The following is a 23,784-nucleotide window of genomic DNA, read 5'->3' as shown; positions in this document are numbered from 1 at the left end:
CTTAGGGGACCAGCGAGGCTGGGCAGAAAAAAAAAAAAATTTAAACATCGCTTGATGTTTCATAAAGAGCACCAAGGAACCACATCAGGAAAGTTTAACTCCTGCACCCCTAACATGCACTATGCTGTTCGGTATTGTCCTCCCTTTGAAGGAAGGCGAAAGGCAAGGAGCCGGGGAGGCACAGTTGTTCTGGGTTTGGGGCTTCCGAAAGCCGAGTTGGGCCGCTGGGACCCGGGTGGAGAAGTCGGGCCGACCAGGCACACGCAGCCCCGCCGGGGGGCAAGTGGTCGGCACGATTCCTTCCTGCCGACTGGGAGGGTCGCAGCTCTGCAGGCGGTTGCGGACGCCCAGTGAAGCCCAGAGGCGACCGCCGGACGGTTGGAGGCGCGGCTTCCGGCGGCAAGGCACCTCCTGCGGGCGACTCCACTCTTGGAGTGCGGGAGGGGAAAGCCCGGCGCTCCGGCCCAAAGCCGGGCTCCAGGGACGGCCACCCCTCCGCGAGGCCGCGAGTGGGCGGGTCCAGCCCAGCCCAGCAACCGCCGAGACTTCCGGTTCCGATGACAGAGGCGCCGGAAGCCAGGGCTCCGGCTGTGGGAAGAGGTGAGAACCGGCTGGCTTCCGGGCGGTGAGGTGCGGGCCCAGGACAAGGGGCGCCAGGCCGGCCAACGGGGGCGCGGGGGACGGGAGCTCCGCCGCGCTCCCAGGCTCTGGGCCTTCTCCGCAGCCCCTCAGGCGCCCGCCCCAGCCTGCCTGTGGGCTTGTTTTCTCCCCAGTCGTCGGCCCGGAGCAGCTGGAGTCCGACGGACTCACAGGACCCTGGAGGAGCCGCCTCTGCCAGGGGAGTCCCTCGAACTGAGAGGACGCGTTCTAGTGCGACCCGGCCGGGTCTGAGGTAACCGGAGGGGGCCAGACGGCGCTTTCAATCAGGGTCTTCTGAAGGATGAGTAGGAGTGTGCCAGTCATTTGCACGTTAATGCAGGCGAAATTCCTAGTAGGAGTTACAGCTTAGGAGTTGCAAATGGTGGGCTTTGTCCTCCAGTTTTGGCTGATGACGAAAGATTTGAAACTTCAACTAGGGATGTATAATGAAGAGAAGGAACGGGGTGATAAGATAGGGTGTCTGGAGTGGGGGTGGAGCAGAAGGGTCAACATTAGATACTGTGATGTAGGAGAGCACCTCTGAAGAGATGATGTTGACATTGGACCCTGACAAGGAGCCAGTCATGGGAAGATTTGGGGGAAGAGTGTATCAGGCAGAGGGAACAGCCAGTCACAGGCCCTGAGACAGAAATAAACTCATTGTAGTCAAGGACAGAAAGGAGGCTGGTATGGTTGGAGTATGGGCAGTGAAGGGGAGAGTGGTAGCTGAGCAAGGAGGGGTGGTTGGAAGTCAGCTCACATAGAGCCTCGTGGGCCATAAAAAGGAGGTGGGAGGCACCTGGCTGGCTCAGAGGAGCATGTGACTCTTGATCTCAGGGTGGTGAATTCGAGCTCCGTGTTGGGTGTAGAGATTACTAAAAGAAATAAATAAACTAAAAAAAAGGAGGGGATTTTATTCTGAGTACAGTAGGGATCTGTTGGGTTTTAAGCAGAGGACTGGTGGGCAGGGTGGAGACTGGATAGAAGTGAGGGGTGCAGAAGTGTAAGAGTTGGGTCAATGGAAGCTGTCCAGTCCTAGGTATTTTTTTTTTAATGTTTATTTTTTTTATTTTTGAGAGAGACAGCGAGTGAGCGGGGGAGGTGCAGAAAGAGGGGGTTCAGAGGATCTGAAGCAGGCTCTGCGATGTCAGCACAGAGCGAGATGCGGGGCTCGAACCCACAAACTGTGAGATCATGACCTGAACCAAAGTCAGACGCTCAATCCCGGTGCCCCAAGGCTGTCCAGTTCTGTGTCAAATGGCAAAGGGGACCTTTCTGTGTTTTGCATAAGCTTTCTTTCTTCCCTTTTGCCTCAGAAGGGGGCCCTTCTGTTTCAGGATGCTGAAGACTGACTGGGGACAAAACCCATGCATGCCTTAGTGGGGATTTTAATACTTTATTCATGTGTCTTCCTGTCCACCCCCCTGCAGGTTCAAGCTCAGGTCCCCTAGCCCAACGGTTAGGAGATGGATGCGCCATTTAATCAGCAAGAATTCACTGAACAGCCACTGTGGACCAGGCCCTGGGCTGGGTGCTGAGGGGAGAAAGAGGACAAGATTGGCCTCCAGCCCTGAGCAGCTCACAGTCTAGTAGGAGACCTGTAAAGAGGCAGTTACTGTGCCACAGTGCTGAGGACTCAGAGGAGTGTGGAATGGGTGTCTTCCACAGAGGTTTGCGAACCAGAAGGAGACACCAGGGGGGATTTCGTCGAGGGCCTTGTGGGGAGCTGGTGATTAAACTGCTTCTTGTGGCCTCCATACAGAGGAGTGCACAGGGCACTCTGGACACAGGAGTAGCTTGTGCAAAGGAAGCGAATGTGTAACTACACACGGCTTGTGCGTCAAGCCAGGCAGTGTTGAGTCAAGGGGTGACAGGGTCTGATGTGTTGTTTGAAGGGATCGTCCTAGTGGATCGTTTCTGTACATGTGAGACCTTGGGGAGGAGGGCTGGAAATGGACATGAAATTCCACTGGATTCATCATGAAGCTTGTCAAAGACAAACTCACACTCATCCATCCTAGTGCCCGGTGAACATGACCGACTGTGGTTGAGGCACAGTGGCTCACTGTGGACACACTGAATTAGCCTCCTGGGCTTTTGGGTAGAATACTTGCATGCAGTTCTGTTTTCCTGGCTTATTTATTTTATTTTAGATTTTATTGAGTTCATCAGACTCCTCAGTTCCTTATACATTTAACTGGTTCAGGCAGGGCCTCTATCTCTTTTGTATTTATTTATGTATTCCCTTTTATCCCCTTTCCTTCCTTCTCCCCCCACCCTCCGCCCACAGGAAACCACCCTGCTATGTTTAGTATAAATCCTTTTATTTGCCTGTGTCCTTGTTTGTACGCATAGATTTAAAAAAAAATTTTTTTTAATGTTTATTTGTTTTTGAGAGAGACAGAGACAGAATGTGAGTGGGTTAGGGGCAGAGAGAGAGGGAGACACAATCTGAAGCAGGTTTCAGGCTCTGAGCTGTCAGCACAGAGCCTGACGTGGGGCTCGAACTCACAAGCTGTGAGATCATGACCTGAGCCGAAGTCAGACGCTCAACGCTCAACTGACTCCGCCACCCAGGCGTCCCCATAGATTTTTAATTTACATAAATGGTATTCTGCCTAGAGTTCCTTGTTTCTTTTTTCCCCTTCAGGGCTGTGTTTTTGGGATTTTATTGATGATCCTGTGAGTATCTCTGAGGTGGCTTCTAAATGCTAACCAGCTTTCCATAGATGTATCTCCCATATTTTACTTCCTTGACTTATCAGCGCCTCCCCCCTCCAATGCCTCTCCCTGTGGCTCCTAGATTGTCTTACACTTCCTGCCACAACACACAGTGCTGGGGTGAAAATCCTTATACCCAACTCCTCCCTCAGCTTTTTGATACAATTTCGAGATGTTGACTTGGGCTTCCCTTAGATAATCCTGGCCTCGGTTGGTGTCCCACAGGGTTAGACTTGTTTGACCTCGGTGAGGTCCTGACCTTTCTTGAGCTATATTTGTTTTTGGTAGATTGTGATCCTAGTTGGTTCCCCAACTCTTGGCAAACACTCTTTTGTGGTGCCATCTTTCCTAGTTGATCATCTCACAGGCTGTGTGGTTGGTTTTCTGTTGCTTGGTGTCATTAATCATTGCTGTGCACTCATTCCAGCCACAGATACTGGCTGCTTTCCTCTCCTGGTGAGATGGCGGCCTGTTTAAGCTGGTTTAAGTGTGATGTGAAGTGCTTCAGAGAAGGGCTCTGGAGCCAGACTGGCTGGCTTCACTTACCAGGTCCTCCCCTTTCTTAGCTTCATGACCTTGGGCAAGTTATTTAATCTTCTGTCATCTGTAAAATGGATCTAATAACTGGACCTACTTCATGGTGTTTTGATAAGAATTAAATCCGGGGCGCCTGGGTGGCTCAATCGCTTAAGTGTCTGACCCTTGATTTTGGCTCAGGTTATGATCTCATAGTTGGTTGTGAGATTGAGCCCTGTGTCGGGTTCTGGCTAACAGTGCAGAGGCTGCTTAGGATTCTCTCTCTCTGCCCCTGCCCCCCCTCAAAATAAATAAATAAACATAAAAAAAAAACCTAAATTAGTTAATGCACGCAAAGTCATTAGAACAGTGCCTGGCACATGTTAAGCCCCTATGAAACATTATTAGTAGGAGTAATAATAATTATTACTATTCAGACAGGAGTCCCTGGTATATTTTGCCCGTATGGCTCATATTCAGTTGTAGGGTATTTGCCCAGGGGGCATGAGGAGGGAGGCATGACCTCTGTACATCACAATTATGATTACAAATTCTAGTGTGATGACATCAGCCATAAGGATAAAGGGCAAAACCACATCTCTAGGCCCTGGTTGCCATTTCCCCATCACTCATCCCTTGTCTGCGAAGGAGGGGGCTACAGGCTGGGCCAAGATGATGAGGCCGGGGCTGGCACTGCCGGTGTGAATGGGGAGTCTCATGAAACCGGGAGCATCCCGACGGTCCCCTCAGCCATGGGATTCTTGTGTGTTACTCTGGACCCTTCTTTGAGAGAATGGACAGCTGGCTAGATTTGAACATTCAAGAGAGCCCTTTCCTTTCAAATCCATTGGATGGAACGATAGGGAGGGAACTCTGTCACTGACATTTTGAGGACTATCCATGTGGTCAGCATCAAAAGCTGCTCTGGAATAGAGGGGAGTCGTGGGCCCAGGGTGGAAGGGACTGAGGAAGGCACCTTGGTGGTGGTATAAGAAAAGTCAGCTTTCTTTTAATGGTATAATGAGAAGGGAGGGAAGAAGATGAGAGATGTTCTAGTCCAATGGGGGAGGCAGGCCCTCAAATACCCAGTTTACTCAAATATCTCACATTATCTGGTGATCCAAACTGAAATTGAAGGGGGCCATGTGGGAGTTGAGGGAGCCGAGCAGCAGTAAGCTAGGGATGGCTGCTGGAGGAGGTGATCTTTGAGCTGCCTCAGAAAGGATGAGCCAGCTTCTCAAGAGTGACGACTGAGGGCTAATAGCATACCCGGGAGCAGAAGCAGCACGGAGCCTGGAGGGAGCAAAGTTTCAGGCTGGCTGGACACAGGCTGCCTGTCTGTGGGTGAGCAGCAAGGGCTGCTGAATATGCTTTGCTGAGGCAAAGCCCATCAGGCCCACGTGGTGGACAGTTGTTCTTTAGGCTGCATTTTCAGTTATCAGCCATTCGAGGACTGCCTTTGTGGCTTCTATCACTGTGGTATGTGGAAAACCAAGTCCACTAGCCAAAGAGAAGGCACTTATGATGAATATATAAAAATACATGAAATATGAAAATAGGCAGCATCTGTATGTATTTCTACTAGATAGTATTGTCTGCTGAAGGCTCTGGGAGTCCTGCTCTTTCTTCTTTTTTTTTTTCTTCAACGTTTATTTTTATTTTTTTTGCGACAGAGAGAGACAGAGCATGAACGGGGGAGAGGCAGAGAGAGAGAGGGAGACACAGAATCGGAAACAGGCTCCAGGCTCCGAGCCATCAGCCCAGAGCCTGACGCGGGGCTCGAACTCACGGACCGCGAGATCGTGACCTGGCTGAAGTCGGATGCTTAACCGACTGCGCCACCCAGGCGCCCCATCTTTCTTCTGATTAAAAAGAGATGAACAAAGGGGCACCTGGGTGGCTCAGTCAGTTGAGTGGCTGACTTTGGCTTCAGGCCATGATCTTGCAGTCTGTGGGTTTGAGCCCCACGTCGGGGTCTATGCTGACAGCTCAGAGCCTGGAGCCTGTTGTGGATTCTGTGTGTGTGTGTGTGTCTCTCTCTCTCTCAAAAGTAAATAAACATTAAAAAAAATTTTTAAAGAAAAAAGAGATGAACAAGGATTATAGAATGAAAAGAGTTGAAAACAGTAATTTTGTCACCATGATTCAGAAAACCTGTCCTTATGCTTGCCTGGACCCCCCCCACAGGGCCCCCTGGCTGGAGTGATGGGCGCTGTGGACTCCTATTTGAAGCTGGGAATTTCTGAGCATTGATAAATGACATGGGTGTGGCGAGGGGGATCTGGGAGCCCTCCCTACCACGCACCCCCCCCCCCCAGCCCAGGTGGGGCCTGATGCAGCGGACCCCTTCCACCCACAGGCAGAGGCCACCATGGAGCAGTGTGCGAGTGTGGAGAGAGAGGTGGACAAGGTCCTGCAGAAGTTTCTGACCTACGGGCAGCACTGTGAGCAGAGCCTGGAGGAGCTGTTACACTACGTGGGCCAGCTGCGGGCTGAGCTGGCCAATGCAGGTGGGTGTCCCCCGTGAGAGCCCCATGTCTGCCTCCGGGGGGAGCCTAGGAGACCCCAGGGGTGCTTGGTGACAGGCTTCTAGAAGGATGATGGTTTGTGGACATCAGTACATGGATCCCTAGGCCTCCTTGAAGGATAATGGAAGTCATTCTGAGCTATTTCAAAAGTCCCAACAGAAGTTAACTAATTTAGGGGTGCCTGGGTGGCTCAGTCAGTTAAGTGTCCAAATCTTGATTTCGGCTCAGGTCATGATCTCAGGGTCATGCGATCAGGCCGTGTGTGGGGCTCCGTGCTGGGCGCAGAGCCTGCTTGATTCTCTCTGTCACTCTCTACCTCCCCCACTTGCTTTCTTCTTTCAAAAAGAAGACATTTTGGGGTAGTTTCAAATTTACAGAAAAGTTCCAGGAATAGTATAAAGAACTCATATATACTCTTCCTCCAAATTCACAAACTGTGGATACGATTGCCAGATTTGCTTTATCACTTCTCTTGCATACTCTTACTTTTTTCACCATTTGAAAGTAAGTTGCAGATCTCAAACCACTTGGCCCCTAAACTTTCGGTGTGTATTTCCTAAGGTCAAGGGTATTCTTTTACATAAGTAAAGTGTAATTATTAAAATCAATAAGTTAAATATTAATACAATATGATGGCCTAATCAATTCAGCTCATACTTTGATTTTATCATTGTCCGATGGTTTTCATAAAACCTTTTAAGTTTATTCCCCATTCCAGGATCATGCACTACATTGTTTCCCATGTCTAATCTTTGTTTTTTCTTTTTTAATTTTATGTTTTAATTTTAATAAATTTATTTATAAATTTATTAATTAAATTTTAATTTAATGTTATTTATTTTTGAGAGAGAGAGAGAGAGAGACAAAGCACAAGTGGGGGAGGGGCAGAGAGAGAGGGAGATACAGAATCCGAAGCAGGCTCCAGGCCCTGAGCTGTCAGCACAGAGCCCGACAGGGGGCTTGAACCCACAAACCATGCAATCCATGACCTGAGCCGAAGTTGGACACTTATCTGACTGAGCCACCCAGGCACCCCATAATCTTTGGTTTTTTAAACCTGGGACATTTCTTTTACTTGGTCTTTGTCTTTCAGGACATTTGACATTTTTGAAGAATTAAGGCTAGGGGCACCTTGGTGGCTCAGTCGGTTAAGTTGTCTGTCCGACTTCAGCTCAGGTCATGATCTCGTGGTTCATGGGTTCAAGCCCCCCAACGGGCTCTGTACTGATAGCTCAGAGACTGGTGCCTGCTTCAGATTCTGTGTCTCCCTCTCTCTCTGCCCCTGCCCTGCTCTTGCTCTGTTTCTCTCTGTCTCTCAAAAATAATAAATGTTATAAAAATTTTTTTGAAACACTAAGGCTAATGGTCTTGCAGAATATCTCTTGGTTTGGACCTGTCTGCTGTTTCCTCCTCGGTCAGATTTTACATCTTGGGTAGCAGTACTTTAGAAGCAGTATGGTTCTCAGTGCATCATATCAGGAGGTACAAGGTGTCAGCTTGTTCCATGATTGGTGATGTGAACTTTGATTACTTGGTTAAGAAGGGTCCACCAGGTTCCCTCCCTCCCCTTACCCCCCTCTCCCTGTAAGGGTAATATTTCTCACCAGTTAATTAGTAAGAAATTTGAGGAGAGATGCTTTGAGACTGTGTAAATGTCCTGAGCGTTATCAAATGTCAGCCCACTAACTTTAGTGTCCATTGAGGTTTCTTGCCTTTAATTAGTTATTACAAAGCTGGTTGCAACATGGGTGACTTTTTCTGCTCTGTCGTTCCTTACATACATTTGAGTCTTGAACAACACAGATTTGAACTGTGAGGGTCCACTTACATGCAGATTTGTTTTTCCATAAATACAGTACAGTACTATAAATATATTTCTTATTCTGTATGATTTTCTCAATGACATTTTCTTTTTCCTAGCTTTATTGTAAAAATACAGTACATAATACCTGACATACAAAATATGTGTCAATTGACTGTTTATGTTATTGGTAAGGCTTCCAGTTAACAGTAAGCTATTTGTAGTTAAGTTTTTGGGGAATCAAAAGTTAGGGCTGCCTGACTGGTTCAGGGGATAGAGCATGCGACTGTTGATCTTGGAGTCATGACTTTGAGCCCCACATTGGGCACAGAGATTAATTAAAATTTTTTTTAAAAAATGGGCTAAATGGGCAAGGGGCATTAAGGAGGACACTTGTTGGAATGAGCACTGGGTGTTATATGTAAGTGGTGAATCACTAAATTCTATTCCTGGGGGAAAAAAAAAGAGATGGGGCACCTGGGTGGCTCAGTTGGTTGAGTGTCCAACTTCTGCTTGGGTCATGCTTTTGTGATTTGTAAGTTTGAGCCCCACATTGGGCTTGCTGCTATCAGTCCAGAACCCACTTTAGATCCTCTGTCCCCCTCTGTCTGCCCACCCCCCACGTCAAAAATAAACATTAAGAAAAAGAAAAACTAAAAAAAAAAAAAAAAAAAAAAGCTAAAGCTGTAAACCTTCAAATAAACTTTTAAAAAGGGGGGTGGGTGCCTGGGTGGCTCAGTCAGTTAAGCATCTGATTCTTGATCTTGGCTCAGGTCATGATCTCACAGTTTGTGAGTTTGAGCCCCACATTTGGCTCTGCGCTTATGGTGAGGAGCCTGCTTGGGATTCTCTCTCTCTCTTTCTCTCCTCCCCACCCCCCCCCCCCCGCCACCATCTCCTCCTCCTCCTCCTCCCCTGTCTCCCACTTGTGCACTCTGTCTCTCTAAAATACAAAATTAAATGGGGCTCCTGGGTGGTTCAGTCAGTTGAGCGTCCAACTTCGGCTCAGGGCATGATCTTGCGGTCCATGAGTTCAAGCCCTTCATCAGGCTCTGTGTTGACAGCTTGGAGCCTGGGGCCTGATTCAGATTCTGTGTCTCCCTCTCTCTCTGCCCCTCCCCTGCTTGTGCTCTTTCTCTGTCTCAAAATTAAACATTAAAAAAAAAATTTTTTTTTTTTTAATTTTTTTTCCAACGTTTATTTATTTTTGGGACAGAGAGAGACAGAGCATGAACGGGGGAGGGGCAGAGAGAGAGGGAGACACAGAATCGGAAACAGGCTCCAGGCTCCGAGCCATCAGCCCAGAGCCCGACGCGGGGCTCGAACCCACGGACCACGAGATCGTGACCTGGCTGAAGTCGGACGCTTAACCGACTGCGCCACCCAGGCGCCCCCAAAAAAATTTTTTTAATAAAAAATTAAAAACAAAAATTATACACAGATTTTTGACTGCATGGGGTCAGCACCTTTAAGTCCTGTGTTGCTCAAGGGTCCACTGTATTCATTGGCATTCAGCTTTCCTTTCCCTTATTTATTTATTTATTTATTTATTTATTTATTTATTTATTTATTAGCTCACACCTCATAGATTCTTATTTTATTCGATGGGCTATAATCCATTACTGTTACTATTTATTTTGATGCTTAAATTGTCCTAGATTTGACCAGAGGTCACCCAATTCCTATGTCCTTTTTTTTTAATTGAGCTGTAATTTAAGTTTCATTCTTTTTTTGTTTTTAAACATTTTTTGTTTATTTTTTGAGAGAGAGACAGAGTGTGAACAGGGAGGAGCAGAGAGAGAAGGAGACACAGAATTCGAAGCAGGCTCCAGGCTCTGAGGTGTCAGCACAGAGCCTGACATGGGGCTCGAACTCACAAAACATGACATCATGACCTGAGCCAAAGTCAGACGCTTAACTGAGCCACTCAGGTGCCCCTTAAGTTTCATTCTTTTAAAGTGTGCAGTTCAGTGGTTGTTAGTGTATTTACACGGCTGTACCATCACTACCACTATCTAATTTCAGAATTTTCATCACCCCAAAAACGAATCCTACCCACCAACCATCACTCCTTTTCTCCCCTTCTTTCACATCCTGCAGCCACTTACCTACTTTGTCTCCATGGATTACCTATCCAAGATACTTCGTACAAATGCATTCCTACAGTATGTGGCCTTTATGTCTGGCTTCTTTCACTTAGCATAATGTTTTCAAGGCTCAGACATGTTACAGTATTATCAGTACTTGCATCTTTTTTTCTATGCTGGGTCATGTGGTAACTCTCTGTTAACTTTTTGAGGAACTGGCAGACTGTTTTCCAAAGGTAGATGCAACATTTTGCCTTCCCACCAGCAATGTATGTGGGTTCAAATTTCCTCCTATCTTCATCAATACTTGTTTTTACCTGTTTTTTTGATTATGGCCATCCTAGTGAGTATGAAGTGATATCTTACTGTGGTTTTGCTTTGCATTTCCCTACTGACTCATGATGCTGAGCATCTTTTCATGTGCTTCTTGAACATATATCTTCATTAGAGAAATGTCTACTTAATTGTTTCCCATTTTTAAATGGGCTCTCTTTATTGTTGAGTTGTACAAGTTCTTTATATATTCTTAAAAAAAATTTTTTTAATGTTTTTATTTTATTTTTGAGAGAGACAGAGTGTGAGTGGGGGGAGGGGCAGAGAGAGAAGCAGACACAGAATCCGAAGCAGGCTTCAGGCTCTGAGCTGTCAGTAGAGAGCCCGATGTGGGGCTCGAACTCACAAATGGTGAGCCAAAGTCGGACACCCAACTGACTGAGCCATCCAGGCGCCCCTATATGTTAATAGTAGACTCTTAGTGGATATATGTGTGTGTGTGTGTGTGTGTGTGTATTTAAGTTTATTCATTTATTTTGAAAAAGAGAGAGTGGGGGAGAGGGGGAGAGAGAATCCCAAGCAGGCCCCACGCACTGTCATTGCAGAGCCCAACGCAGGGCTCAATCTCATGAACCATGAAATCATGACCTGAGCCTAAATCGAGAGTCTAAAGCTTAACTGACTGAGGGGCGCTTGGGTGGCTCAGTTGGTTGAGCGCCCAGCTTTGGCTCAGGTCATGATATTGTGGTTAACGAGTTCGAGCCCCACGTTGGGCTCTGTACTGACAGCTCAGAGCCTGGAGCCTGCTTTGGATTCTGTGTCTCCCTCTCTCTCTGTACAGCGCCTTCTGCCCCACCCCCCCCCCCAATTGCACTCTGTCTCTGTCTCTCTCAAAAATAAACATAAAAAAAATTTAAAGCTTAACTGACTGAGCCACCCAGGCACTTGTCATGTCTTTTCACTTTTTTGATAGTATCCTTTGAAGCATAAATTTTTTTTTTATGTTTATTTACTTTTGAGAGAGACAGAGACAGAGGGGGAGGGGCAGAGAGAGAGGGAGGCAAAATACAAAGCAGGCTCCAGGCTCTGAGCTGTCAGCACAGAGCCCAATGCAGGGCTCGAACCCATGAACTGTGAGGTCATGACCTGAGCCAAAGTCAGACACTTAACTGACTGAGCCACCCAGGTGCCTTGAAGCATAAAATTAAAAAAAAAATTTTTTTTAATGTTTTTATTTATTTTTGACAGAGAGAGAGCATGAGTAGGGGAGGGGCAGAGAGAGAGGGAGACAGAATCTGAAGCAGGCTCCAGGCTCTGAGCTGTCAGCACAGAGCCTGACACGGGGCTAGAACTCCTGAACCATGAGATCATGACCTGAGCTGAAGTCTGATGCTTTACCGACTAAGCCACCCAGGCACCCCCGAAGCATAAAATTTTTAATATTGACAAAGTCTAGTTTATTTTTTCTTGGGCTACACAATAAGATAGTTCCTGGAATCAGTAATTTCTTTCTACAAGGAGACTGGTTCTTTTGGTGGAAAATGGTAGTTGGAAAGCAAGATCTGGGTTGTTACTGAGGGGTTGTATCTGTTTTTTTAGCAGACAGATCTTTGTATGTTGCAGGCCATGGGTTTGTGTGGATACCTCTGATTTCAATCCAATATCCAGGGTTCTTCCTAGGCTTCCCCCATCCATAGCCAGATCTCTTTTCTGCATCCGTGAGAAGCCTGACTCCGAACAACATTAATAAATTTCTCATCTGCTTGATTTCTGTGGTACATGGAAAGTATTTTCAGAATTGCTACACTAGTAGCACTGAGAAGAACAAATAAATGTATAGAGTTTGTTTCCTTTTTATCTTTTTTTTTTTTTTTTTTTTAAAGAAAGCATGCACATGGAAAAAGACTAAGGTCAGAAAAGCTTACAGTGAAAAGTGAGTCTCCCTTTCACCCTTGATTCCCAGTGTCTGTGTGCCTCTTTCCCAAGTCAAGCCCTGTCCCTGGTTTCTCAGGTGCCCTTCTAGACAACATCTGGGTGCCCATATAGGTGGCATGTGTGTCTATTCCCCCTCTTTTTTTTTTTTTTTTTTTCCCCAAACGCAAAAAGGGTAGAATAAAGTACATGCTTTCCTGTGCCTTGCTTTCCTGGTTTGTCTTGGGGAATGTTCTGTATTAGTACATAGAATTCTGCCTCATCCTTGTACCTTTTGGCTTCCCATTCCATCATATGGTTGTGCCATGCTATAACAAATGCCCTTGACTTTGATGGCATGTTAACTGTGTGCAGTACAATGGTTTCCTTCTGTGGGTCTGAAACTCTTGTACACTGTGCTGTTGGTTAACAGATGGTGATGGCTGCCGTAGCGTCTTTACACGGAGACTGTGTTTTCTCAGATGGGGATTTGTCAGGGCTCGTAGTTGTCTGTGGGTCCTTGGGCAGGGAAGATTTGGTGATTTCAGGTTAAAAGGCTTTGGTTTCGGGGCACCTTGCTGGCTCAGTTGGTAAAGCATGTGACTCTCGATCTTGGGATCGTGAGTTTAAGCCCCACGTTGGGCCTAGAGCTTACTTTAAAAAAACACAAAAAGGGTTTGGTTTCCTGAAAGCTGTTGCTTTGTCCTAACAGGAATGTGGCCAGGGAATGTGCAGAGTGTGGCCCTCTGTGACGTGAATGGAGCAGAATATGAGAGATGAGTGGCAAGCTGGGGTTGGGGCAGGTGGCACTGATGTCAGAGTGGAATGCAGTCCTGCCCCATCTCCCCAGCATAGGAGGGTGGCCCATCCACTGCCTCCTGTCTGTATTTGTCAGGATACATTCAGTTACAGGTGACAACCCTGGGGGTGCTGGGGTGGCTCAGTGGGTTGAGGGTCTGACTCTTGACTTTGGCTCAGGTCATGATCTCACGGTTTGTGAGTTTGAGCTACTCATCGGGCAGTGTGGAGCTTGCTTGGGATTTTATCCCCTCTCTCTCTGTCCCTCCCCTGCTCACACACACACTGTCTCTCTCAAAAACAAACAGAAACCAAAAACAAGTGACAGAAACTCAGCTCAGACCAGCTTAAACCAACAGGCGGGGGTCGGGAAGACTGGATTTATGGACTCAGGTCACTGAAATGTCCAGGCTCAGCTGCGTCCAGGTGCTCACGTGATCCCCTCAGTGTATGCTGGCTTCATACTCGGAGCACTGCTCCCCTGAGGTGGTCACAGTGCTCCAGAAGCTCCAGTTCCCATCGTGATTGTTCAGCATCTTAGCAGAATGCATCTCTCTTCCAGGGCGTCTGGTCTTGGAGTTGAGACACTCCCCGACCTTCCTGGGTCATGTTTCTTTCCCTGACCCAAGGTGCTGCTGCCTAAAGAAGGCGCATCGATGCTGGGCTGGAGGAGGGGCCTGAAAACCATTGCAGGCCTGGGGGCGTGAGCCAGAAATATCCTTGAGCTTCTCTGGCAGTATTCTCTGGGTTGATAAAAAGCACGAACACAGGGATAGTGCCTTGTTGTTCAAAGCCTTCTCACATGTGGTATCTTACACAAGACCATAAAGAGCCCTCAGGTGTGGTGGTGGTTTTACATCTGTCATTGCTGTCTCCTGGCAAGCTCCTGCCTCAGCTTCCTCAGCTACAGGACGGGATATTCATAGTGCCCACTGCAGAGCACGGTGGTGAGGATTAAATGAGCTAAAATTAAGGGCTTACCCACAGGAAGTCCCAAATCATCTACATTTCACAGCAGCGTACAGGGCCGGCATTGTCACACCATTTTACAGGTGAGGAAATGAACCGAGAGATGAACCCACTTGGCCCACTTGACCAGCTCCAAGGCATGCAGTTACAAAGTGGCAGGACGTGGGACAGAAGCTGAGATCTTTACTCGGGAGTTCAGGGCTTCCTCCCGGGCCTCCAGGCTGGTGTTTAGAGGAAGCAGGGACAAGGTGTGCTCCTCTGTGTCCTGCCTCACTGCCGGTGTTTCCCTGCAGCCCTCCAGGGGACCCCTCTCTCTGCCACCCTCTCCCTGGTGATGTCCCAGTGCTGCCGGAAGATCAAAGACACCGTGCAGAAACTGGCTTCGGACCACAAGGACATTCACAGCAGCGTCTCTCGAGTGGGCAAAGCCATTGACAGGGTGAGCCTGCGGGCATCCCTGGGCTGGGGGTGGGGATGCCCTGGAGCTAGTGTGTCCGGCTCGGTGGGAGGTGGGAAAGTGAGCCTGAGCAGCACGGATGCTGAGTCACGGAGCCCTGTCTCTTGTCCTCGTCAGAACTTTGACTCTGAGATCTGTGGTGTCGTCTCCGACGCAGTGTGGGACTCACGGGAGAAGCAGCAGCAGATCCTACAGATGGCCATCGTGGAGCACCTGTACCAGCAGGGCATGCTCAGTGTTGCCGAGGAGCTGTGCCAGGTAATGGCCTGGCCCGGACGGTGCTGGCACCTGCCCGTTCTGCTCCCGCTTGATAGTTGTCTTTATGTCAGGTTCCTGTTATTCTTTACAGAAGTTCGTTTTAGAAAGGAAATCATTTCCCCTGCCTAAATAGAAGGTAGCTCTAAACATATATATGATGGAAAGTGAAGTCATGAAGTCAGAACTTCTAGCTAGAGCTGGTTGCCTGCCAGGGTTCTGAGTTGAGGCCCAATAGCCCTTTCTTAAATAGGCAGGTTAGTGAAACAACAAAGTAGCACTTGTTAGGTGTTAAAAACACACAGTAAAAGTAAAGAATGCTTTCCCTAATGTAATCAAGAGGACTGAAGAGGAACAATGCTCTCACCATGCTATTCCATGCAGGTCTCAGACCCTGGGGCTGGGGCGGGTGTGTAGTCTGCGCCCTGGGAGGCCAGCATGTAATGCTCAGCCTTATAGAACTGAAATGTTCCGAACTGAATGTCCAGCGATGGGACTGCGCTCTCCCCCCACAGGAATCCACCCTGAATGTGGACTTGGACTTTAAGCAACCTTTCCTGGAGCTGAATCGAATCCTGGAAGCTCTGCACGAACAAGACCTAGGGCCGGCGTTGGAGTAAGTTAGTCCTCAGATGGGCCAGAGGGGCACAGGGCATGTCTGTGGTCTCCGTGTCACCCAGTGTACTTGACATGACTCCAGCCCTGTGTCATGGGCCTCACTTAGGCTTTTGAAGCCCACCTCAGTCCCAGCTCTCCCAGGACCCCTCTCGTACCCCACCAGCTCCCTTTTTTCCCAGGTGGGCCATCTCCCACAGGCAGCGCCTGCTCGAGCTCAACAGTTCCCTGGAGTTCAAGCTGCACCGACTGCACTTCATCCGGCTCCTGGCAAGCGGCCCCGAGAAGCAGCTAGAGGCCCTCAGCTATGCCCGGCACTTTCAGCCATTTGCACGGCTGCACCAGCGAGGTACGTGCTCAGGGTGCCAGGGTGGGTGCTGCTGGACCCCGGCAGGTGTCAGCATGGGTCAGGCTGTTGGGCTGCTGGTCCCTGCCCCACCTGAGGGGCTGCATGTAACCAGGATGCCGTTCCCCAGCGTGAGAACTCTGACTGCTCCCTCACTGTCTCCGAGGTGAACTCCGAACTCAAGGCTCTTCCTGTGCATCTGCCTCTGCCATCATCTCAGACCACTCTGGTCCCTGACACCTGCTCTGTGCCAAACCCACACTCAGCAGGGCAGGCCTGTGTGTGCCCGGGACACCCACGCCCTCATGCTGCCTGGCCTCAATACAGGCCTCCTACCTAGGAGAATCCCACTCCTTCCCGGCACGTCCTCCACAGCTTTCTTCATGAACCTTCTGTCACACCAGCATTTCCATACCTTAGTCATTTGAGCCTCACTTTCCAGATGTTCCCTGCTAGTAACCACCCCTACCATTGGTCCCTTTTTTCTTTAGCTCTGTTTCTATCTACTTATCACCTCACGTTTTATTTGTGAAATTATGAAAACCAGGCACTGCTAATAAATCTAGATACCACCTGGAAGTTTTTTTAACAGGGAGAGTAGCTAGTGTTGGGGTAAGAGAAACGTGAGGGAGACTCCCTCTTCATCGTGCACTTGAAAGGATGGGCAGCGAAGTCACACTCTCCTGATTGCCTTGCGAGGATGCTTCTTTGCCCCACACATGAAGAGGCTCCGCCTCCACATGGGACTTTAGGGAAAACTGGTTTTGCCCGAGGGCATCTCATCGCCCCCTCAGCCTGTTCAGGGCCCTGGGCACTGCGGGGCTCAGTCTGCTCTCCAGCCTGTGCACCCAGATCTGTGCCCTGCTCCCCAGCCAGTGCACCAACCTGTGCCCTGCTCACCTTGTAGAAATCCAGGTGATGATGGGCAGTCTGGTGTACCTGCGGCTGGGCTTGGAGAAGTCACCCTACTGCCACCTTCTGGACAACAGCCACTGGGCAGAGATCTGCGAGACCTTTACCCGGGATGCCTGTTCCCTGCTGGGGCTCTCGGTGGAGTCGCCCCTCAGCGTCAGGTACAGGCAGCCCTGTGGGGGCAGCGCCAGCGGGAGGGTTTCCAGGGAAACAGTTTGCCAAGGCCAGTCATGTTCCAGGGATGGTGCTTGGTTCTCTCAAACCTAAACTGGCTCTTTCAGTCATTCCTCCAGGTAGGAGTTACCTGTTCTTACAGGTGGAGAAGCTGAGATCAGGAAGAGTTGTGGCCTGATGTCACTGCAAGGTCAGGGGCAGGGTCAACGTTCCCCTTCTGTAAGGTCTTTGGAATGAGGTCTCTGTCTTGCCTGCACCTCACCCCTGAATTATCACAAGACCCCCTGCAGCCTGTCCTCTCAACCTCATATCTCAAACCACGTCCCTTCAGGGAGATTTGAAAGTGGCTGAGTAACATGTATTGAGACTTTTCCCTTGGAAGACTCCTTTACAGTAATGTTCTCATGACTCCCCAAGGTCATGAGTTGCAGGTGGATATCCTCATTTTACAGATGAGAAAACACAAAGGCTCGATGCACAAATGAACTTGCCCAGGGCGTCACAGACCCCAGAACCTCAGACTGTACCACAATGGATAGCGTCACGGTGCCATTTTATTTAGACTGGTTGTGGAGCCTCCTACCCCTCCCCTCCCCTCCCCAGGGTGAAGGATTCACGTTATAGAACAGTGTTTCCCAGCAGGGACACCAGTGGCACTTCAGGATGGTTCTGTAGTGCACGATTTCCCTGAGCATCATAGGTATTTAGCACCCGAGGCGCCAGCCAGTCGACTCCCTGCCCCTGCCTGAGTCACTGTGAGATCTGAGTCTAACCCCGTTTCCAAGTGATGACAACCATGTAGACAACCAGTCAGAGGTGCATTATGACAACAGAGCAGGGGAGACAGGCAGGCTGGGGCCCCTGCAAACCGATCACTGTCCCTAACACAGCAATGGCATTCCAGTAGTTGGACGAGCAGGGATCTGCCCCCTAGATCTTCCTTTTGTCTCTCCCATAGGTTCGCAAACTCAGGGGTGCATTAGAATGATCCTAGAGTTGGACACACATTAACCACACGTGGCACTTTATGAGCCACCGGCGCGATTTTCAAGGACCAATCTGACCATGTGCCACTTTAGAACCCTGTCCCAGGACACAAGCCAACAACAGTGTGCTGGTGCCTTTGTCCTCTGGGTCCTTGGTCTGGGCCACTGCAGCCCCTGCTCTTTGTTCCGCAGCTTTGCCTCTGGCTGTGTGGCGCTGCCGGTGCTGATGAACATCAAGGCCGTGATTGAGCAGCGGCAATGCACGGGGGTCTGGAGTCACAAGGATGAGTTACCGGTGAGGCCTGGCGGGGGGGAGGTGTGGGCTGGCGGCAGCACCAGGAAGGGCAGCCGTGGCCAGAAGTGGGGCTCACCCCTCCGTGGTGCCCCCACCCCCAGATCGAGATCGAACTGGGCATGAAGTGCTGGTACCACTCGGTGTTTGCCTGCCCCATCCTACGGCAGCAGACGTCAGATTCCAACCCTCCCATCAAGCTCATCTGTGGCCACGTGATCTCTCGAGATGCGCTCAACAAGCTCATTAACGGTGGAAAGTAAGTTCCCCGGGTTCTACTCCACCTCCGTTTTGCTCTCCTGCTGGCCAGCCCCCGAGACACTCTTTGTTCTCCTCCCTTTGCAGGCTCAAGTGTCCCTACTGTCCCATGGAGCAGAACCCGGCTGACGGGAAACGCATCATATTCTGATACCCGCCTGGGAGGAACTTTGTCAAAAGGGGCTTTTCACCCTTGAGCCTTGGTCTTGCCTACGCGGGGGTAGCTGCTGTCTGTGGATTGTGGTTCACTTCAGCGCAAATGGCCGAGTGCCACTCCAGGCAGAGGCCAAGAAGGGAGATGAACCAGTTTGTGCCAGGCAGCTGGCTCCTTGGCCATGAGGGTAGGCAGACACTGGCCTCTGTACTCCAGCCGTTTCCCTATCTGTATCTGCCACTGACTTAGTCACAACCAACAGAGAGGTAGAGGACTTGGCAGGCAACACGGACATCTTCCTAGTCCTGGCATCCTGCCCCCAGCCGGGTCGCTGATGGCTACACCCATGCTGTATCTGCTGCTCCAGTGGTATAGCCTCACAACTGTATGTATCCACTTCCCACTGTAAATAGTCAGGTTTGAACTGAATGCCGTGGTTTTATAACTGAGCAAATATATTCACAGGCCTTCTTACTTCACCGACAAGGAATCACTGCACGCCCACTGTACCCAGAGAGAACCCACTTTACATCCCTGACTGGGTGAAAGGGCCCGGTGATGTCAGACCCCAGGCAAGATGCTTTTACACAAACATGTATAAAGTCTTTTCCTCTCCTTACTAGGAAGCAGTGCGAGGGGAGTTAGGAAGACAAACTGAGTTGACTTACGGGGCTCACAGCTTGTAAAGGAGAGAGCTTAGAATTTAAACCAGATCTGACCCTCAGTCTCAAGCTCTTTTCAGTTTACCCCAGGGCACATGGAGCTTGGTCACTGTGTGTACCCACGGAGCCCTGTGCTGGGCCTTAGAGAGCAGGAAGGCACCCTAAGTCTGAAATGTCTGAAGGGACTGGGTTACCGGGGTCATTGTGCCAAGTAGGAATGGTGGCCCAGGGTTTTGTTTCTAGCTTCATACCCCTGTTTCACATTTGCTGTGCACGTGGGTAAATAGTTTCCATACATTTCCCAGTGGTATTTCAGGCTCGTAGGGGCAGGGAAAGGAAGAAAGGAATGGGGGTGTGCCCAGCGCAGGGGCTGCAGGCTCTGGGCATGGGGTTGGCTGCAGTGGCCTCATCCTGAGGCCACCTACCATGGCCATGGGAGGGCCCAGACTCAGCCTGGGTCTGGCAGCAGCCTGGGACACCCTGTAAGTCCTTCGGGTTGTCTGCCAAGAATGGCTGCTTCTACTCCTTCCTGCCCACCACCTCCTTGGCCCAGCAGCACCTGCCGCTGAAAAAGACACCCACAGACTCACCACCTTTTAGTCTTAGCGTTTACTTCCCCCTCACTATACCCTCAGAGTGGTCTTCACCAATGCTCAACGGAACATTCCGGCTATGCCTTCACAAAAGAGCCAGTGGAGCTGCCCGGGAAGAAGACATGCTGCAGGGGACCAGGGCGATGCACAGACACAGGCCGCAGGAGGACAACCAGCTGGCCCACTGCCAGACCAACCACTTCCGGAGCAAGTGCCCGAGTCCTTCACATGGGTGGGGGCAGGGCCTGCACCTCCTCCAGGCACTCGTCATAAGCCTCCTGGTACTCCTCGTGGGGCTTGACCATGATCACGCAGGTGGGGCGCTTGGAGCCTGCAGCTGCCCCCAGGTCCTGTGGAGCAGGGGAAAAAAGGCTGCAAGACCCATGACCTGCTGGCCTCATCCGGCCCACAGACAAGTGCCGTGTGGTCTGCATGACACCATCATTTCAACTCTGCCAACTTTCGAGTCAGGTCCAGCAACACTGGGCCTACACTGCCACACAGCAAGCACAAATGGGCTCTGGCCCAGCAGAGGCTATCTCCTTAGGCCGGACCTGTGTTCTCCTGGTCCCTGCCAACCTCCTCTCTGGGCCACGGCCCCTGTATAAGGATAAGGCCAGCTGCACAAGCCCCTTGAATGCCCACTCCTCCCCAAGCACAGCAGCCGCCTAACGGGACTAACACAAGCACTGCATCTTGGTCGACAGCACATCCACACACACCTCCTTTTCCATTCCCATGGTCCATGAGGGCAAGGATTCCCAGCTCACAAGAAGGAAAGTGAAGTGCAAAGTGCCAACGTGCAATCCCTCAACCGGGAGCCGGTAGCACCAAGGATCCATTCCAGTCTGCCTCCAAAGCCTGTGTTCTTTCCCACTATGGCCTGCTCCCACAGACCTGACCCCACACCCGCTGTTCCAATGCTGACCAAGACCGGGGCGGGGGTCGTGTGCTCCTTACCGTCTTGGAGGGGATATAGACGTAGGGCAAATTCCGGTCCTCGCACATAACTGGGAGATGGCAGTATACCTCAATGGGCAATGTGTCTCCTGCCAAAACCATGATCCTGAAATGAGAGAAACCCTCATCTCTAACTTGCTCAGTCCCGCTTTCAGTCAAAAGTGCCTCTGTCCAGAGACCAGTAAGATGGACCTTGCTCTCAAGGACCCAGTTATTAATGTGGATCTCCCACCTCCTGAAAGAAAGTACACGCAAATTTGTGTTTGATGATCACCTTCCTCTGGGGAGGTGATCCCTAGTTCTCGGCAAATTAAGTAAATGCCACGAAGTGTGACAAGTGGGATCCCACTGGGACAGGTGAGGTATGGTAGTGACCCCAAGGAGTAAGCTAAGTTCTTGAAGAGTCAAGAAAGGAATCAGGATGGGGCGCTTGGGTGGCTGGCTCAGTTGGTTAAATGTCTTGACTTGATTTCAGCTCAGATCATGATCTCACTGTTTGTGAGTTTGAGCCCCATGTCAGGCTCTATGCTGGCGCAGAGCCTGCTTGGGATTCTCTCTCCCTCTCTGTCCCTGCTCTATCCATGTTCTCTCTCAAACAACTAAAACTGAAAAAAAGAAAAAAAGGAATCAGGAGGGGACAATGGATCAGAAAGCTGGCACCTAGGCAGTCCATGGAGGGGCTGGGTACAGGGAAACCATTTAAGACTGAGAATCAGAATGGCACCACACACCCAGGAGCTGGCTGGCGGGGGCCTGGGATGGGCCTTTGGAATCTAGGATAGGGTAGACGAGAAGGCTAGAGAGATTAGTAGGGGCCATATCCAAAGGCCTTGAGTGCTGGGCTGAGAAGCATTCGCTCAGTCCCAAGAGTGACCAGAACTAATGAAGGCTTGCCAGAGAACCCTCAGGTAGGATACCTCTCTGGCAAGACGTCAGGCCTCTGGGGCAAGGAAGAGTGTTTCTCCAGGGAGTGACAGGCAAACATAAGGGAAGAGCTCTCGGTTCAAAGTACTGGGCCCGCTCTCCTCTAGTTTTTCTTTGGTCTTCTGGGCTCTCCTCTGCACACCTCTTCCTCTGAGTGGCCTTTAAGTGCTGGGGCTCCTCACAGCCTGATCCTTGGCTGCCCTCTCAGTACCTTCTCCCTGGGTGACCCCAGGCACTGCCATGGCCTCACTGCCATGTGCATACAACTCCCAAATCTGTTCTCTCCTGCCTGGCCTCTCCCTTCCAAGCTCCGAATCTATACAGCCACCTGCCAACTTGACAGTTCTGCTGGGGGAGGGGGGGGGCGGGTATAGGATGAGGCAGGTCATGTGTCTAAAACAAAACTCATGATCTTCCCTCTTCAGCTGGAATCCATACCTCCTCATTGCATGTCTGAAAGTTCTCTCAGATCCATCCACTTTAATTCTATTTCAGCCACCACTAACCTCATCAAAATCACCCCCACCTCCTCTAGACTACAGCAGTCTCCTATCTCAATTTCCTTGTGTACTCTTGCGCCCCTGATCCTTTCCAGAGTTGCCAGAAAAATCCTAAGGGTAAACAATTCTGTCACTCCCTGGCTTTTAACCCTCAGTGGCCTGCAAAGCTGAGTATGAAAACTAAACTTACCACAGCTTACAAAGCCCCATGAGAAGGTAATACTTCTGTCCTCCACTATCCTCTCTCCTATTGTGGCACCCAGTATCTTCTGGCAGAACCGCTGCCCTCTTGGTCAGACTTCCCACTGGGCATCAAATAATCCCAGGACTGTTTATCTCTTGAGCACCAACAACATACCATATACTTCTAGGGATAAAGCAATGAGAGGCTTTATCCTGTTTTCAAAGAGCTTACTGTCTGACCTGAGTGGGAGATCCTGGGAATAAGTAAGTTTCAGATTCTGACAGATGCCAAAAAAGTAATGAAGTCATTCTCACTACACCCTGTTTACTCCTTCAGTTGGAACTTTTAATTTTATGTGTATTTGATTAAAGACAGTCTCCCCATAGCACAGTGCCCGAAAAAGAATATAGACAATAGTCTATGAATGAATGAAGCTGGTGTCTACCCTAAGTGAGTAGGCTTATACCATTCACTTCCCCAGTACTCACTTTCCCAGTGGTGTTACTTTTGCGCTCTTGTAAGTTATGTGATGTACCCACTAGCTGTATTGAAGGGAAGTCACGGGCTGCTGATTATTTTCCGTATGTGGGGCTGAATCCGACCACTTTTTTTTTTTTTTTATGTTTAGAGAGAGGGAGAGAAAATCACAAGCAGGCTCCACGCTGTCAGCACAGAGCCTGATGTGAGGCTCAATCTTACCAACTGAGGTTCAACCGACTGAACCATCCAGCGCCCTCCCCCGCTTTCAGCCGACTTTTCTCAAACACCTACTTAGTAGAGATACCTGTTATCGTTCAGAAATGCAAAAATCCAGCGGGGGGGGGGGGGATCCTTACCCTTTCTCGCCTTTGTTGATAAATTTCTGAACTTCCTTCACCCCGCGCCGAATCTGCTTCTGCTTCACAGCTGCAACGACAGAAGAGTCAGTGTGGGGGTCTCGGCCCACCACCCGCGCCACCACCGGCCACCGCGGCGGCTGCAGCACCTTTCTTGATGCATTTGTAGAGCTTCCGCGTGAGACGGCGAGAAGCCAGGGGCTGCGCGATGGGGTTCAGATTCACTAGCAGCTCGTGGTAAGTGCGCTCCCCGAGGCAAGCCTCCGCCTGAGCCTCCGGCCCGTCTGGATCTGCCTTTATTTTGGTCATCACAGCAGCAGCTGCTGCAACCGAGCCCGCAGCAGGCGAATCCACGCGGCCCGAGCCTCAGGAATCACTTCCGGGTCACCCCGTGCTGCGTAAGCCTGTCATACACCCCAGCCAATCGGGAAAT

General features: G+C 50.0%; 2 protein-coding genes across 10 annotated transcripts; one reads left to right on the top strand and one right to left on the bottom strand.

Annotated features, from left to right (window-relative positions):
* The first annotated feature begins 516 nt into the window (after positions 1-516).
* RMND5B (required for meiotic nuclear division 5 homolog B) lies at positions 517-19,121 on the top strand. Of its 9 annotated transcripts, XM_043585789.1 has the most exons (12): positions 530-600; positions 774-892; positions 2,070-2,309; positions 6,236-6,386; positions 14,537-14,682; positions 14,818-14,958; positions 15,471-15,571; positions 15,753-15,919; positions 16,824-16,989; positions 18,181-18,283; positions 18,385-18,539; positions 18,626-19,121. In XM_043585789.1, the coding sequence occupies exons 4-12, from the start codon at positions 6,248-6,250 to the stop codon at positions 18,687-18,689; spliced, it is 1,182 nt and encodes a 393-aa protein (XP_043441724.1). In that variant the 5' UTR covers positions 530-600; positions 774-892; positions 2,070-2,309; positions 6,236-6,247; the 3' UTR covers positions 18,690-19,121. The 9 variants fall into 9 exon arrangements, with proteins under 9 accessions (XP_043441719.1, XP_043441724.1, XP_043441722.1 ...); XM_043585787.1 differs by lacking the exon at positions 2,070-2,309; XM_043585786.1 differs by having other exon boundaries at positions 562-892.
* Positions 19,122-19,945: 824 nt separating this feature from the next.
* NHP2 (NHP2 ribonucleoprotein) lies at positions 19,946-23,744 on the bottom strand. Its single transcript, XM_043585806.1, has 4 exons — positions 23,501-23,744; positions 23,352-23,421; positions 20,908-21,013; positions 19,946-20,297 (listed from the first exon to the last, which is right to left on the bottom strand). Exons 1-4 carry the CDS (start codon positions 23,658-23,660, stop codon positions 20,172-20,174), a joined length of 462 nt encoding a protein of 153 aa, XP_043441741.1. The 5' UTR covers positions 23,661-23,744; the 3' UTR covers positions 19,946-20,171.
* Between the last annotated feature and the right edge of the window lie 40 nt (positions 23,745-23,784).

Source organism: Prionailurus bengalensis, chromosome A1 (assembly GCF_016509475.1).
Source record: "Prionailurus bengalensis isolate Pbe53 chromosome A1, Fcat_Pben_1.1_paternal_pri, whole genome shotgun sequence".
Lineage (NCBI taxonomy): Eukaryota > Metazoa > Chordata > Mammalia > Carnivora > Felidae > Prionailurus > Prionailurus bengalensis.
Note: the sequence above shows the minus strand (reverse complement) of the source record. Positions and strands in the feature narration are given on the sequence as shown.